The 18,000-nt window shown below is 39.0% G+C and overlaps 1 protein-coding gene across 1 annotated transcript in view; it reads left to right on the forward strand.

Annotated features, from left to right (window-relative positions):
- Positions 1–371: 371 nt before the first annotated feature.
- The window catches only part of Shoc1 (shortage in chiasmata 1), a 65,995-nt gene continuing 48,366 nt past the window's right edge, over positions 372–18,000 (forward strand). The window contains exons 1-6 of the mRNA XM_037202627.1: positions 372–532; positions 4,828–4,981; positions 5,177–5,261; positions 6,353–6,488; positions 10,252–10,368; positions 12,428–12,536. Of these exons, the coding sequence (XP_037058522.1) occupies positions 373–532; positions 4,828–4,981; positions 5,177–5,261; positions 6,353–6,488; positions 10,252–10,368; positions 12,428–12,536 (761 nt within the window). The 5' untranslated portion in view covers position 372. The remainder of the gene's footprint in view (positions 533–4,827; positions 4,982–5,176; positions 5,262–6,352; positions 6,489–10,251; positions 10,369–12,427; positions 12,537–18,000) is intronic.

Below are 18,000 nucleotides of genomic sequence, written 5' to 3' on the forward strand. Positions count from 1 at the left end.
TTAACACATGGGCCTTTGGGAAGTTATGTAAGATTTAAATAGAGCAGTGATAAATGGAATTCTGTTCTTCCACTCAAATATAAAGACAATCAAATAGAAAGTCAGTGGTTAACATGTAAATAGGCCCACTATTCACAGCTCAGTAGAAAAAAAAACAGGTTATAGAATACTATATATGTGAATACTGAGTAATTAGGAATTTGTGTAATTTTACATTCCTTTCAAGTGGGGCTACAGATAATTTTTCTTAGTGTCCATTAAATTTGGTAAATTTTCCATGGTAAACACATACTGTTTATTAATAAAAATGTTTTCAGATAGACACAGATAAAATCAATAATTTTATGTCACAGAAAGACAGTTACAGGAATGATGATTAATGGTACATTTGAGGAAATTGTTCCGAGTTCCAATCCAAACTCCCCAACTGGAATAGAGACTATCAGCTCATACCTCAGGAAGGACTACGAAGAAGACTTTACACCTATCCAGTGCTCCCCACACTACCCGGGAGTGAAAGCAGAGCACCAAGGTAGGAAGTGATAAAACGTTTCCTACGAACAGATATAGCTTCATTTCTATGTGCTTTTGTTCAGTTGTATTTTAAATATCTTTATTTTGTGGCGGGGCGGTGGTGGCGCATGCCTTTAATCCCAGCATTTGGGAGGCAGAGCCAGGCGGATCTCTGTGAGTTCGAGGCCAGCCTGGACTACCAAGTGAGTCCCAGGAGAGGCGCAAAGCTACACAGAGAAACCCTGTCTCGAAAAACCAAAAAAAAAAAAATCTTTATTTTGTTAAAAATAACTACCTACATGATTGTAAGCCTGAGTTTTGCCATGCTAACAGCATTTTCTCTTTCATATTAATATGCTTTTCACAAAAATGGATTTCTTTTAGTTTAAATTTGCTCAAACTCAAAATAACGTGTACAGACTTGATCATGGTGTGTTCCAGCATGTTCTGTAATGTCCTTGGCTCTGAGTCCAGATCTCATGATATAGAAGTATAGTGGGACATTAAGTTTTGGATTCTAAAGTTATGCCTGTATGCTATTTCTCAAAACATCCTAAAGATATTCAGTCTTACCTAATATATATAAAAGCAAGTTCAAATTATTGTCAAATCAACTAAAATTATGTTTTATCCAAAGTACTTTCCAAATCTCCTCTCTAGCAAGCCGAGTTCTTGAGAACTGACTTTCTTGTACTATAACGGCCTGTTCTTTGTTTAGTGACAAAGCCTGAAGCTCTGTTCTGTACTTGCTCCTGCTAGTTAAGACATGCTATAGCCAGGAGTGGTGGTGCACACTTTCAATCCCAGCACTCAGGAGGCCGAGGCAGGCGGATCTCTGTGAGTTCGAGGCCAGCCTGGACTACAGAGTGAGCTCCAGGACAGCCAGGGATACATAGAGAAACCCTGTTTTGAAAAATGGGGGCGAGGGGTCGGGGGGGGGGGGAGATATAGCTTGAGCATGAAAAAATAACTAGGTTACTTTACTATTGTTTTTATGTGATGCAGTTTGGGGAAAGTTGTTATTGAGGCATGGTTTTAGTTTTCTTCTATAATATTTCTTGATTTATTAATAAAACTTGTTTTTAAATTTTGTGGCGATGAAAATATATTTATATTAAATTGTATATGTATATAGAGATGATTTATAAAACTAACAGGCTAAACACACAGAGCTGTTGTTATGCTTGTGGCAAGCTAATAAGATATTGTTGGATAAAATCAATTAACTAAGGGAAAATAATGAGTAACTTGTTTTCCTTTGGTGTCTTGTATCATACAAATCACTTTATTATCTTTGTCATCTAATATATTTTCTTTGTAGTGATATATTTGCTAATTTCAAACGGGTACATGGATCTATACTCTCGTCCCCAGTCATTTCACTGAGGTTACTCTTGGAGACAGAAGTATTTTGCATGATTTTGTTCTTCGCTTCAGCACCACTGATGTAATATGAGAATACCTTATTTATGCCACCCTTATCATCACTGGTCCATTACTGCTGTTGTTGTGGTAATGCAATATAAACTAGTATGATGGGGAAATTATATATTTTACTTGCATCATTAAGAGTTATTTGTGTCTATTGGCTGTTTGTATCTTTTTCTTTTGTGAAATGATTTCTCCTTTTTTACCTGCATGTGTTTTTATATGTAAAGACACCAATAATTCCAAATGTGTTTAACTTTAATCTGATCAGTTCTGCTGATATTTTCTTTTATAGATTTTTGCATTGCATTTGTGCTTAGAAAAAAAATTTTATTTGTATTTGTCATATAACTTTTCCTTTGTTTAAGGTGTTTGTTCTGAGACAGAGTCTCGCTGTGTAGCCCTGGCTGGTGTAGAACTCACTTTATGTAGACCAGGCTGGCTTTAAACTCACAAAAATCTACCTGCCTTTGCCTCATGAGTTCTGGGATTTTAGGCGTGTACCACAGCATCCACTAATTTTTTTAAAAATATTTATTTATTTATTTATTTATTTATTTATTTATTTATTTATTATGTATGCAGTGTTCTACCTGCATGTATGCCTGTAGGTCAGAAGAGGGCACCAGATCTCATCACAGATGGTTGTGAGCCACCATGTGGTTGCTGGGAATTGAACTCAGGACCTCTGGAGGAACAGCCAGTACTCTTAACCTCTGAGCCATATCTCCAGCCCCCCTAATTTTTTTTGTATAATTTTATTTCTGATATTTTTATGTTTAAGAATAGGGACATTTTAAAAATATTTTGGCATTTGTTCCAATATCATTTAGCAAAGGGTCTTTCCTTCCACTAGAAATGCTGCTGATACTAATGTTGAGTTCTTACCCATTTCCAGTTTAATTCTGGTTTTCTCTTGCTGTGTACTGTGTTAGTGTCACGTCATTTGAGCTCTTCTATCCCTATGACATATGTTAACAGTCTCTTGTTTTCTTTTCCCAACTCCGTGGGTTTATTTGTTTAGATTTACTACTTTGTAGTCACCTTCCCCAAATGTTTCAGATCACACCTCTTGGAAAACTAGTGTTACGTCATTTAGGATGTTTTGGTTAGTTTTCCTAGCTGGGGATGGGGCGGGCGTGGGGAATGGTTTGTCTTGTCTTTTATTCAATTTTTGTTTTTTAAGATTCTCAATGGTCACCCTTTAGGAAACCATGATTTATACACAATCTTAAGGGACTTACTGTTGTAATCCTGTTAACTCGGGTTTTCTAAGTGGACAGAGGATCTTTTGCAAACAGTCCTTCTTTCTCGTCACTGAGCCTCTTTTCCTGCTTCCTTCATAACTAAGCAGATTTGCATCTCTTGCATCTTATTTGTCTACAGCAGAGTAGAACAGTGTGAGCGCATGCAGTTGCTGTGAAGTAAGAACTCCGGGAACACAGTACAGCCATAGTTGTAGAAGGAAGCTACCATGCCTGGGTGAAACAGCCTTTGTCTAACAGCATCGGTTGTGGTGAGATGCTGACATCTAGTGGCCATGTCAAAAATGGCAGTTGAATATTGGGGACTGACAGGGTAGAGGGATGCTTGGAAAACAAGACTTCATCAGTGACATGAGATGTCCCCATGCAGTAGAAATATCAGAATGTGGCCTCATCTGGTATGACAGCCCCAGAGCTTGTGATTAGAAGAATAACAAGAAGATAGGGGATATAAATAACGCTGTTTTCACTCTCAACATAGCTTCACCAGTATTTGCAGAATGGGTGGATTATATGCACAAATAACCCTTAGTTTTCCCAGATAAGCCCTGCTTCGATGTGAACTTGGTTGAGGAGCTTCCAGCAGTATCTCACAGAGAGCTTCTAGTCATGAGATTGGCAGGAGCTTAAATGACTTGAACAGTCTCTTAGGAGGCTAGTTTATATCACAAGTTCTCCTTTGATACATGCATTCAGCATAGGCAAGGGATGCTCCCATGTTAACTAGGCACATACATATCACTTACATAGTTGGTCATGAGAGACATCACCACCTGAAAACTACATACTGTTCCCCTCCCGAGACCTGCTGCCGCCAACTTAACTGAAAGACTACTGCCCGGAACCAAAGAAGGTCCATTCTCCACATTCAAGACAGCTCTCATGTTGGAGACTTTGGCTCTCTGAGTGCCTCCTTCTCTAAGTATACATTTTCCTGTCCCTTCCCACTAAGAAATGTACTGAAGAAGGAAGCCAGTTTACTGTTCCCTTCCATAGCTCAGAAACTCTCACACAACTAACCAAGATTCTAAGTAACACAAGCACAGAAGGTTGGGATAAAAGAGAATTTTAGTTCATCCCGTAACTTACTATCAGTGATGTTTTAAATGTGTAAAATATGTCATCCTTCCCAAGCAGATGATCCAGCATATACTTTTCACTGTAATTCACTGTATAGCAGCAATGTATGGATGGTTTTATAATGATGGAGTCAGTGATTTCATCTGTAGGCTCTCCAGACCATATTCATTCATTGTATGTCCTTACAGATTAAATGATGCAGAAAACAGAAAACCAGACTCAGCCAGTCTGTATTTTTTTTAAACTTTTGGTACTATTTTGCAGTAGAAAGTATTTCCCTCCACCGATTAAGCCAGTCTTTGTTGATAAAGTATATATTTTTATAACACTACTGTTCAGAACATTTGTTCCCACCTCCATGTTCTAAATAATACCACATTTTATTGAACTTTTCCTTTTCTCTGGGTCCTATATTCTGTGTTTTATATACATAGTAGAGTGGAAAACTAAATGATTTCAATGTGTTTAAAAAATCCACTAATACTTAATGTCTATATCTCTTATATAACTATTAGATATTTAATTCCTTATTTCTTTTCAGGATTACTTATTGATGAGGAAATGATTTTTATAAATAAAGCAATGGAGAATCATCTACCCACTGTGGATACTCTCTTGAGCAGGCTAAAGCTCTATCTGGTTAAGGATCCACTTTCAGATTTCCAAGAACAGCTCTCTGGAAAGGCTGACTTCACGTATGTAATTGTCTGGTACTGTAACTGCTTTTATACGAGAGAGCATTCTTTGTACAACCGCAGGTTTAGATGCTCTTGGTGAGGGTTTCATTGCTTCATCTCAGCGTGCATGTTAGTCTTTGTGTGTTTTGTTGGCAATATTTGTTGAGTGATTTTAGTAAGCATTACTTAATCTTGTTTGATTTTTGATTTAAGGGAGTGTTTCTCTGTTCAAGAACGTTCGGAACCTTTTGTGAGAGATTTCCATATGGCGGAAGAGACCTTTTGTAAGAAGAAACTAGTATGTTTCAATAAAATTGTAACATTTGTTTTCAGTAGTGTATTTGTAGAAGTAAGGGAGCACACTTTTTTAAATTTTGGTGATTTATTTTGACTGTTTACAACTACCATACTAAAATTTTGTGATACTAGTTTGAATATGTGTCAATTATGGAGCCAAATTTCCTTTCAAATAGTGATCTTCAGCCTTAGCTGAGGTTGAAGTTGGCTCTGACCCAGTCATGTCCCAATTTAACTGGTCTGGTGGGCAGTCGGACACAGAATTTTCAAACCTCTTTTAGTAATTTAACTACTATACTTGGTATAGAAATTTAAGTAGTTAAATTTAAAAATTATAAACTGAACTCTATGGACATTCTAATTTAAACATACATATCGTGTTTTGTCGACAACTGAACTATTTTGTACATGGGCCTTTTCTTAATATGTTCAGAGGACATACACACAATGCAGTAAGGGCACTTGAAGGGTTCCGTTACAGATAAGATGTGAACAAGTTGGAGAAGACATTAAGTTGTTTATTGCCTTACTGACTCCAGCCCCTTCACTTGTTAACTCTAGTGGTACACAGTCTCACATGTGAAGAATATTGTCGGGGTTGGGGGGACTGAGAGAAAAACGTATCCCATGGGATGCAGTAGGAATGAACTCCATTCCATCAGCTCTTCAGTTTGTGCCACTTTTCTATATCTCATGTTCTGGGGTAATTCTTTTAATTTAGAATTTCTGAATACTTTTATTAGCTTAAAAGATAATACACACGTAATTAGAGATATTATGTATCACTAATATTACTTATTATTAATTATAATTATAAAAGATTATAATTTATAATTATTAATTATAATTATAAAGAATTATAATTATAAAATTATTAATTATAAAAGATTACTCAAGAAAAGCCTTGCTTGTAGGAGGAACTTATTTTTGACTGCTAAATAGTCAAAATAGTTCTGTAAGTCTGTATAGCATTTAAAACAGAATATGACTTGTTTAAATTTTGTGTGCCATTTAAACAAACACATCCATTTAGAACTCAAATAAATGTACTTGGAACTGTCCCTTAAGTTTTTTAATGTTATATTATTTCAGCCCCCAGTTTTTCCTTCTGAGTTTGAATTCTTAATGTCTACTATCCCCAAACAAGAAATTCCTACTCTACCACTATCAGAACTGAAGGAATCATTAAACTCAATGCCGGACATAATGGATTATGTAGAAGAAAATGGAAAACTTTCCCAAAGAGGTGAGAATTCATTTAGAAATGTGTTTCTTATAAAAAAAAAAAAAACCCACTTGTTATCGAGTTCTTGTTTATTAAAATACTTTATAGAGATGTTCTGTAAGTTACATGTTGAAGTTTCAGGATCATTACTGTTAGACTCTTTATTTATCCCAGTATAGAGTTTGAATCAGGACCTTCATGTGCTAGGCAAGTATTCTACCATTGAGTTACATTCCCAGCCCTGAGACAGACAGGGGGGGGGGGGACGACGACAGAGAGACAGACAGAGACAGAGAGACAGACAGAGACAGAGAGACAGACAGAGACAAAGAGCAAAAAGGAGTAGAGAGAGGACCAAGCAGCCGAAATGGCAGGGTTATATAGGAATGAGAAGCTTGGGGAAGGGAAGCCCTTGAGCTGGAGAAATTTAGGGTAGGGAGCAGGGTGAGAGAGTCAGAATGCCAGCATGGACTCTGTAACAGGTACTTTGTGAAGCTGAGAGAGCCTAAAGGCCAGTGTGCTGATAGGCACCGGTTAGCCTTTTGTCCTGAGTTTCTTTTGGACCTACAGATAGTTCATCAGTAGCATATGGAAGCACAACACACTATTGTATTTTGATTTTTTATCCTGCAAATTTATTTAATTTCTTTATTTCAGGTTTTATTTTGTTGGAGCCTTGCGTTTTTATGTATAATATAATAAATACCTGCAAACAGACAAAATTTGACTACTTCCTTTCCAGTTTGGATGTCTTTTATTTCTTTCTTGACTCGCTGCTCTATTAGGACTTTTAGTGCTAATAGACTTTTAGTGGTGGAAGTGGACATCCTCATCTTTTCTTGTTTATAAGCCTCCACGTTTGAGTGTTATGGTAGTTTGAATGTATTTGGCCCCCATAAGCTCATAGGGAGTGGCACTATTAGGAGATGTGGCCTTGTTGGAGGAAGGATGGTCTTGGGGGAGGCTGGATGACACATGCCTTTAATCCAGACCTTGAGGCTAGAGGGCACACCTTTAATCTGGGTCACACCTTCTGTTGGAAGTGTCACTGTGGGGGGCGGGCTTTGTAGTCTTTTTCTCAAGCTTCACTCAATGTGACAGTCAGTGGACTTCCTGTTGCCTGAGTCAAGATGTAGCACTCTCAGTTCCAGCACCACATCTGCCTGTATGCCACCATGCTCCCCATCATAATGGACTGACCCTCTGAACTGTAAGCAAGCCACCTCAATTACCTGTTTTCTTTATAAGAGTTGCTGTGGTTATTGTGTCCTCACAGCAATGGCAACCCCTAACCAAGACAAGTGTCAACTATAAAGTTAGCTGTATAGGTCCTATACATATACCTCATGGTCGTGTAGCTTGGTGTTCTTGTGGGACTCCCAACAGTGGGAGTGGGGAGTGTCTCTGACTCTTGTGCCTTGTTTGGGATCCTTTTCCTCTTGCTGGGTTGCCTAGTACAGCCTTGATATGAGGGTTTGTGCCTAGTTTCAGTGTAACTTGTTCTGCCATGTTCTGTTGGGAAATAGAAGAGGAGTGTATGGAGGAGAGAGGAGGAGAGGAGAGGGACTGGGAGGAGTGGAGGACCAGGCTGAGAAACTGTGGTCAGGATGCAATGTATGAGAGAAAAAAAACGTAGTTATAATAACAATGTAAAGAAATTCTATAGACTTAGGAGGAAGCAATGCCATGCTAATGCAATTATAATTTCTATTCAGATAGAATATGAGCTTTCTAGAAGCCAGGATACAGAAGAAAATTCCTGTGCATTGTGTTACAGATGGCTAGGGCAGGAGAATTATGACTTTCAGCCCAGCCTGGGCTGTGTGATCAAACCCTGCCTCAAAGTTAAAGGGATGGAGGGAGGAGAAAGAGGAAGAATATGTTACAGCCAAACTCTGTCCTATCCCTAGATTCTTATTGGAGGCATGAGTTAAGATGGACATTGCACCCTGAAAGTAACATTATATGGCTGCAGATTCATGAGATATTGGAAAAGAAACCTGAAAGCATCTTCAAAACTCACTTATTATAAAATAAAGAGAGGAATTATTCATTGCCATTTTTCAAAATGAGCATTAATGCCATCCAAGGACACAATAAAAACAAAGGTGCAGAGTGAAGAACTGAGGGGGTAAAGCCCCAGCATCTTGTGTTGTCAAACTTTGATGTTTATTTTAAGGTTTAATTTAAGTAATTTGTTTTGGATAAAATTACAAATTTCAAAATACATGATAAAGTAGTAAAAAGTTATGTTTGGAATGTAAAAAAAAAAATGAAGTTAGCTGCATTTTCCTTCTGTGGCTTTTATTTAAATTCTGCTGTGTCCCACTAATGAGAGTTTTGTTTATTGCACGGTAAGTTGTCAGCTTGGCTCAAAAATTGTAAACTTTTTCACCCCAATAGCAGGAATAAGTTAAAGTCTCTGTTAAGTATTTTTTAGCCTTCCCTGATCTTCCTGGACACCGCCCACACGTGTAGTTCAGGAGTCGGTTTCCGATTTAGGCAGAGTATATTTATAGTGAGCTTGGAACTTCTCTGTTGCTCTCCTTTCCTGAATTCACTCTCCAGCTGCTGTTAATCCTGAATGCCAGTGCAGGTGGATCTGTCTTCAGATTTTCCAAGACAACGAGACTACGTATTTTTATCCAGGTTCTGGGTGCCCTAGTCAGCACCTAGTGAAGAGCTGTGACATGGGAAAGTGCCTCAGGGCCTGTTTACTCCAGTTCTCCCAGGGCTTGCTCCTGACGGTCACTTTATATATTTTGTAATTCTAAGATCCCACCGACTATAAGATCATTATCAACTTAGTAATATATGCAGGGGGAAGCCTAAATGTGCATACCAATTATAATATGATAATAATTTCATAGACAAAACCGAAAAATCTATGTTACACTCAAGGAATTAATGTGTACACTGTTTACAAGAGTTGTGTGTTACAAAGAAAGAAAGGATGAAGTTAAAAATGAGCAGTAAGTAAGAGGGCTAGGGAGAGGGCTAGGTCAGTTAGGTGCTTGCCACACAAGCATGAAGACCTGAGTTTGATGCTCAGCACCCACTAAAGCCAAGCATGCTTGGACATGCCTGTGATTCCAGTGCTGAGAAGACTGAACAGGAGAACCCGTGCATCAAATCAGTGAGCTCCGGGTTCATTGAGAGATTGTCTAAAAAATAATGTGGCAAGTGACCGAGGAAGATACCCAACATTGATCTCTGGCCTCCACATGCTCGCATGCGCGTGCGCACACGTACACATAATAGCAATAATAAAGTGATAGGCATAATATGCCAGGCAGCTGGAAAAAAGATAGTCACTAACACAGACCAGTGCAGGTAGGTGTGGTTCAGTGGCAGAGTGCCCAGCATACCCAAGGCTTGGTTTTAATCTCCAGAACCACAAGTACAATTCCGGCTAACTTGAGTTTACAAAGTCACCATTTATGGGTGAAGATTAGGTTTCTCAAAGTGTTTGTTTTCTTTGATGTTCATGACATATGGACTACCCACCCTATCTTAGCTTCCAATCATTATGCTGATTTTTTTCATTTTTATATTCCTTTGATAGTTTTAATTGATATATGAGGAGTGAGAAGGAGTACGCTTTGGAGAATAGGAATTCACCTCTTACATCAGCATTTTCTTCAGAGTATACAGCTCTCTCTAAAAGAAAAAAACAGTAAAGTGATAAGGATACTTTAAAAGGACAAAGCCACAGAGTAGGGTTACAAGACATGACTTTAATGGTACTTTTGTTGGTAGAGTTTCTTCTGTTTCCTTTCAGATCTTTCTACCAAGCATGAATTTGATACTGAGGATATGAAATGCAACTCCACAGAGATCTTACCTATTGCAAACCCATGTGAACCAGAGTGCAGTGAACCAGGTAGAGGTTTTGCCTAAGTCATTGACTTACCAAGAGTTTGCTATATGATGTAAAAGCACACTTGTAGTCTACTGTAAATCAGTTTCCTGTTCAAACCTTAATCATTGTGATCCTACTTGTCATCTTTTCCCCTTTTCTGCTCCTTTATATTTGTCCTGTCAGGATCTCGTCAGCAGCAAAAGTGGGTCATAAACATAGTAGAGTTACAAATATTGGAGAAGATGAACGAAGGAAATACTACTGAAATTCAAGTACAAATCTTGGGCTTGAGAGATCGCTTAGTCAGTAAAGTGCTTGCCACACAAGCATGAGTACCCAAGTGCAATCCCCAGCAGCCAGGCTAGCTGAACTGGCGCACCATAGGTTCAGTAACAGCCCCAGTACCAAAAAATATGCCAGAGAGTAATTGAGTAAGACACCCAGCATTGACTTCTGGCCTGCACACTGGTGTGCATGCATATGTACTCCTACCCACACATAGTCTTAAATTATAGCTGACTAAATATACCTTTCTTTTTTCAGTATTTTATTTTATGTGTGTGCCTGAGTGTATACATGTGCATCACGTGTATGCAGGTGCCATCTGAGGCCAAAGGAGGGCATCAGATGCCCTGAAACTGTAGTTGTAGGTGGTTGTAAGCCACCCAGTGTGGATGCTGAGACTCAAGCCTGGGCTCTATGGAAGGGTAGCAAGTGCTCTTCACTACTGAGCCAACACTTTAGCCCCACACTTTATATTTCACTTCAATATTAGTAATTTTGTTGATCTTTGTTATACTTAAAAACACACCCTTTAAATCATGTATTATTTAGTGGGGTGTGGGTGATGCCACAGCGCATGTACAGAGGTCAGAAGGCAGTTTGTGAGTATCAGTTCTCTCCTTCCACCATGTAGATTCCTGGGCTTGAACTCAGGTCATCAGGGCATCTTACTCACCCTGTTACACTCCTTAGAGCAGGGACATCATTCTCTGCTCTATCACTGTTTTATCATTATGATATCAAATTTGGAAACTCTGCATCATGTTTTGTTCCAGAATAAAGCCAGATTGTGTTCTTTTTAAACTATATTGATGAGTCTGTTACTTTGTTACATTTGCACTTGGAGCACATGAATATCTACTCAGGTGTTTGTTTACTGCTCTGTACTCTACTACTTTTCAATAAAGGCAGATCTATTTTTTCAGGCCCATTCTATTAATTTGTAACTCCTGACAAGGACATCCAGAGTCCTGACTCATTACAGTGAAGAATTATTCCTGTATTTCCCTAGCATCGCCAAAATTTACTGTGGAAATAAAATAGTCCTATCTCCTAAGTGCTGACAACATAAGCTGTCAGAATTAAAACTCTTAGTCTACACTAAGCTCTTGAGATTTGTCCTACACAGAAAACTCAGTAAAAATCAGCGTCATTGTAGCCTTTTAAAGTCACCACTGTCATAATTGAGATACCAGGTGATAAATCTGTAGTTCTTTGTGTAGATATAAATTTAGGACTGTTACTTTGTATCTCTAGACTCTAAATTTCTTGTGTTTTGTGTGTGTGCACACATATATGTGAATGGAAGCCAGAGGTCAGCCTGGGCATCATTCCTGGAGCCTCTTTGTTTTCCCAGATAGGCTCTCTCTGGGAGTTTGGGCTCACTGCTCAAGGATAGGCCGTGGTTCCAAGCGCATGCCATCATGCCCAGCTTTTTACCTGCATGGGTGCTGGGGTTGAACTCGGATTCTAATTCTCTACCAGCTGAGCTATCTCCCTAGCCCTACCCCCAAATTTCTTCTCACTGACATATTTTGTTGCCATATGAAAAACTGTATGAGGGGCGCAGATTGGATTTGATGGTTAAAAACACAGTAGGACACAAAGATGGGTTGGAAGTGTGGGCCTAGGTGGATTTGAGGAAGAGAGGTGAATATTAAAACACACTGTACTAAATTCTCAGAGGGTAAATACAAGTATTTCATTGCAACAAACTGATTAAATCAAATAATTATTTACAAGAGTTCTAAATTTTATTTATGCAGTATTATATAACTTTAATTTTCATATATTTCAGGAGAATTAGAAATGCCACTAACCAATCTAAGCTTACCAAGGCAACATTCTCCAGTGAGTTCATTATGTGCAGGATTTCAGGCATTTCCATTTTCTGCTGTGTGTAAAATGTAAGTAAAGATTTTATCTAGAACCCAAGCTGCAGTTCAAGACAAGCAGCTGCTTTTTGTTTTGTTTTTGTTTCTCGAGACAGGGTTTCTCTGTGTAACCGCTCTGGCTGTCTTGGAACTCAGTCTGTATACCAGGCTGGCCTCAGCTCACAGAGATCCACCTGCCTCTGCCTCCCAAGTGCTGGGATAAAAGGTGTGCACCACCACTGCCCAGCTCATGATAAGCAGTTTTTAATGAAATCTCTCCATTTAAAGGCAACTTCTAAGATGCTGTTATAAGAAAATATGACGCTATATAATGTGTGTTATAAACAGCTGTGGGAAGGATATGAATATATATGTACACATCTGTTTTTTCCATAGAATATTGTTAGATGATGACATAAGAAACACATAACACTGACTTTGCCTAGAAGGGAACTAGATAATATGACAACATGGTAGGAGCTTTCACAATATAATCCTTTACAATAATATTTAGAATTTTGAATGTTAATATATTACCACTAAAAGTAAATAACTTGAAAGTTTTAAGATCCTGACATGGAAATAAAATGATTAGGAAATTGCCTTTGAACACTGCCAGTGATACTCACTGCCATGAAAGGCACATTGTATTAGTGTATTAATTCCATAACAAATACCACAGACTGGATGGCACGAACAATAATCTTTTATTTCCTCATAGTCCCTGAGGCTACTGAATAAAGTATTTGCTGGGTTGGTTTTGGTCATGTAGGATTAAGAAATACTCTAATGACTTCATTTACCTAGCTACCTCTTTATTGAATTACCTCTTTATTAAAAGACCGTATCTCCAAACACAGTCATAGCCTGATATTCTGAGGATTAAGGTTTCACCATATAACTTTGGAGAGTCACAATGAACCCTAGAATAAGTGGTTTAAAGTTCTGCATTATAGTTAAATTCCCTGGCTCCATCACTTGCTCTTAATTGCTCTTTGCCTCAGTCTCTTTCTCTGTAGTGCTGGGTGTCTACTTCAAAGACTTGTTATAAGGTCTTCTAAAAGATGGTACATCTGTGGCCCAGAGTAGGTAAGGGTTGTGGAATAGTGTGTTTGTCAACTTATTTCCCGGAGAAGTACCAGGGAGTCCAATCCGTTTCTATTGGCGTATGTCCTTTGACCTTGCTTACCTATGTTATTATGGCATCAGTATTGAGAATACCAGACATGTAGAACCAGGGGTCCATCCATAAACCAGTTCACATTGTTATTGCACGGAATGGTCTAAGGTCTTAGAATTGATACTGCAAAGCTAAACCATCATATTCTAGTTGGACCTGAAATTGTATATCTTAGAAGTCCAGGGTACTTGACTGCTGACAGAGTCTGAGGTAGCTTTGGATGCTATCTTTTATTATGTGGCATACATAAATTTAGTGTTCTCCAAGATAAGTTAGTCTATTATCTTGGAATAAAGCCACTCAACTTTGCTTCTTATTCAAGTTACAAAACTAGGAATATAATCTGGACAGTCATCTTCACTCCCTTTGTAAACTGGAACTTAATGTGTCCTAAATCAAACACCTCCAGGAGAATTACAGGAATGCCTGCAAGTTCCTTGTGAATGATCCCTAAGCTGCTCTTGAAGATCAGCCTGCTCTAGGATAGCCGGAAGCAGTTGCAGCAAAGGTCCTAGAACTCATTATGAGTTCTGTACACATCTTTAATGGTCTGTTTGGTGTCTAACTGAGACATGGAGGAGCCAGCATTGAGTGCCCTAAGTGTATCTTCACATTCTATTTCAGAATTATCTACATTTGTGATGCAATGTTATGCTGTATAGAACTCTACCGTGAGTTTGGCTTGTCTGTAGCATGAATGAGTTTGGAACAGCACGGCATAAGCATGCAATCACATATACTTTGATTAATACTTTAGTCCCTCTGCTAAGGTGAAAGGTGTTTATTTTCAGGACACAGTAATCTTTATTAGGCTCTTTCACTGTCTTATTTACTCTGTATATTCTAATCTGCCCGAGGAGGCAGGTTGGCAATCAGAAACAGCAACCAGTATTTATTAGTATAATCTTACATTTCAATTAGCATTTAAATATTATATATTAACTATACTATCTCTTTAATCATACAGGCTATTTTCTATATATTGTTAGAACTCAAATATCTAGTGAGACTTATGAAATAGTTATTTCCTAATGAATTATGGTTTGGCAAAGTTAGAACAGAAATGGCTTTTAAAACAGTTAATGATTCTAGAGTCTTTTGAAAGTATTGAAAGTTACTGATCACAGCAAGAAATAAGTCACTTCCATCTGACTTATGGCTAAAACCTTTAAAATTCCCATTAAAAAATGGCTTTAAATCTAGTTGTGGATATTACTCCTATAATCCCAGCATCTGGGGGCCTGAGCAGTAAAGTCATGAATTTCAGACCAGCCTGGACTACATGTTGGTTACCTGTATTTTAAAAAAAAAAAAAAATGTACTTCAATTATAAAGCTTAAAAAATGTAGAATCTTTTAAAGAACTGAGATACTAAGTAATGCTGCTGTACCTTTGATTTATTTGTAGTGCCTACTACATGTAAGACCCTCATTAGGTTAGAGAGAGAAAGCAAAGTCGGGATGAAATAACGTTGTATTTCCTTACTAACTGACATGGGAAATACGTCTTTACATTAAAAGCAAAAATATTTGCTTTTATTGGGCGTGGCTTTCTGAAGCATTTCTCTTATTTCCACTTCAGGATAATTATCTACAATCTGAAGTGTATTATTTAAAAAAAAACCTTGATAAATTTCAAAATTGTCCTGATTTCCCATTTTCTACCAAATGACCAGATTTTTGGTTTTGTGGATGAGCTGTGTGGTTGAGATCTAAAAATCTAGCTTTCAGTTGACCCATGTTGTCAGTCGAGTATCAAGAAGACTTACCATTGCCATCCTTATTTATGTTCCATGTGAACTGAGAATATAATCAATTCTCCATTTTAGTGGAGATGGGAGGTTTGGGATGTGAGGACTTGTAAATCAATAGTCTCTCTCCTACGAGGGCCCATAGCTTCTTAGCTACTAATGAGCTGTGGTTGACATTAACTCTCATACACATTTCATCCTTTCTCCTCTGTACTCCAAACTAGCACACAAATTTTACACATAACCCCCATTATCTACCAAAATTTAGGGGCTTGATCTAAATTTAAGACCTTGTTACTTCTGGAGAAAGTAGGGCCAATAGGAGTTTTGTGTAGTTCTGATTCTTAGCAACAGAGAGACTAGAATTTCTATAGATAATGGACTCAAGGATAGAAATTTATATAAAAATATTAGCCAGGCGATAGTGGCGCACACCTTTAATCCCAGCACTCAGGAGGCAGAGATAGGCAGATCTCTGTGAGTTCAAGACCAGGCTGGTCTACAGAGCGAGATCCAGGACAGGCACCAAACCTACACAGAGAAACCCTGTCTCGAAAAACCAAAATAAATAAATAGATAGATAGATAGGTAATTAATTTAAAAAAAGAAGTGATTGTGATGGCTAATCCTTACTGCTAACTAGATTCAGAATCACCTAGGAGACTGATGAAGCACACTCATGGGTGTGTGGGACTGAGGATGTGTCCAGAGGGCATTAACTGAGAGGGAGGAAGGCTTACCTTGAAGGTAGATGGTACCACCAATGGCCTTGGGTCCTGATACAGGAGGGGAAGAAGAAGCAAATAAGCGCCAGTACTCCCTGCCGCTGCCTTCTGGTCAGCCATGAAAGTAAGCAGCTGTCTCATGCTTGCTGCTCCTACCACGTGACGTTTACCCAGGTGCACGGGACTAAGCTCATGGACTGAACCCTCTGAACCCATGAACCAAGTGATATTCTTTCACTTTAATTGACTTCTATTTAGCACTTGGTTGCCGTGATGAGAAAATTAAATAATACAGAAAATATTCTGGGGCTGGAGAGATGGCTCAGTGGTTAAGAGCACTGGCTGCTCTTCCAGAGGTCCTGAGTTCAATTCCTAGCAACCACATGGTGGCTCATAACCACCTGCAATGAGGTCTGGCGCCCTCTTCTGGCCTGCAAGGACACATGCAGGCAGAACACTATACATAATAAATAAATAAATCTTAAAAAAAAGAAAGAAAATATTCTGCCCACTGTCAACGTCAACGTCACACCCAGACATATCACTTTAAACCACAACATTCCATCCTTGTCCCACAAAGGCTCTTGTCCAAATGCATTCAGTCTATCTCTTTGAGCCCCAGAGTCTTAAAAGTTCTACATTGTTTGAAAGGCCAAATTCAGTCTCAGTTGAGACTCAAAGCAGTCTCTTACTTGAACTTCCGTAAAGTCAAAAAGAAAATACGTACTGCCAATGCATACAAGGGGACAGAGTGACTATTCCCACTCTGAAACGGAGAGAAGAGTATAGAAAGGAAGGGTGAAACCAAAGTGGAACCCAAACCCCGAAGGGCAAACATTAAGTCCTGTATTCTCGCACCCAGCCTCTGAAGCAGGCAGTGTTCTGAGACAGCCGGCCTGTGTGACCTTGCCATTTGCAGCTCACGTGACACCTGCCTTTATTAGTTAGGGTTTCTACTGCTCTGATGAAACACCATGGCCAAAAAGCAACCTGGGAGGAGAGGGTTTATTTTGCTTACATTTCCACATTACAGTCCGTCATAGAAAGCAGTCAGGACAGGAACTCGAGCAGGGCAGGAACCTGGAGGCAGGAGCTGATGCTGAGGCTATGGAGGGGTGCTGCTTATTGACTTGCTTCTCATGGCTTTCTCAGCCTGCTTTCTTGTAGAACGCAGGACCACCAGCCCAGGGATGGCTCCACCTACTTTGAGCTGGGTCCTCCCCCATCAACACTAATTAAGAAAATGCCCTACAGGCTTCCCTGCCTACAGACTGATCTTATGAGGCTCCCCCCTCTCTGATGACTTTAGCTTGTGTCGAGGTGACAGAAGACTAGCCAAGACACTCTCGTGGCTCCATTCATTGCCTACAGCTCTCCTCGTAGATGACCTGTATACTGGCAACTCCAGCATCCTGAGGTCTTCACTAATCAGCTTCATAGAGGCTCACTGCAGAACATCCAACCCTGTTTGTTATAACATTATCTGGCCCTCCACCTCTTCTTTTTCAAGTGTGGCTGAAGCTTACATGATCCCATAGCTTTTCTATTCTGTATGCCTGAAAATCCAGCATCGTGTAGATGATGCCAAGGTCTGCTGCCAGTTAAAGCAGTAGTCCGGCCTCCTCGGACCATGGCTGTAGTAGTGTCTGAGGAACTAGGAACTTGAACTAAGGGGTCCATTTCCCTTGATGTCCCTGTTGGAACAAGGTGCTTCATCACTCTCTTCTCAAAGGAAAGTCTTTCAAATGAGCTTTGCACCTTAGAGCCTGTGGTATTTGGAGCCTGTCTAAAACTGAGATGCTGAAAGTATCTTTCATATGGCCCTGTATGAAGTGCTTAGCT

This window comes from Peromyscus leucopus, chromosome 2 (genome assembly GCF_004664715.2).
Source record: "Peromyscus leucopus breed LL Stock chromosome 2, UCI_PerLeu_2.1, whole genome shotgun sequence".
NCBI lineage: Eukaryota > Metazoa > Chordata > Mammalia > Rodentia > Cricetidae > Peromyscus > Peromyscus leucopus.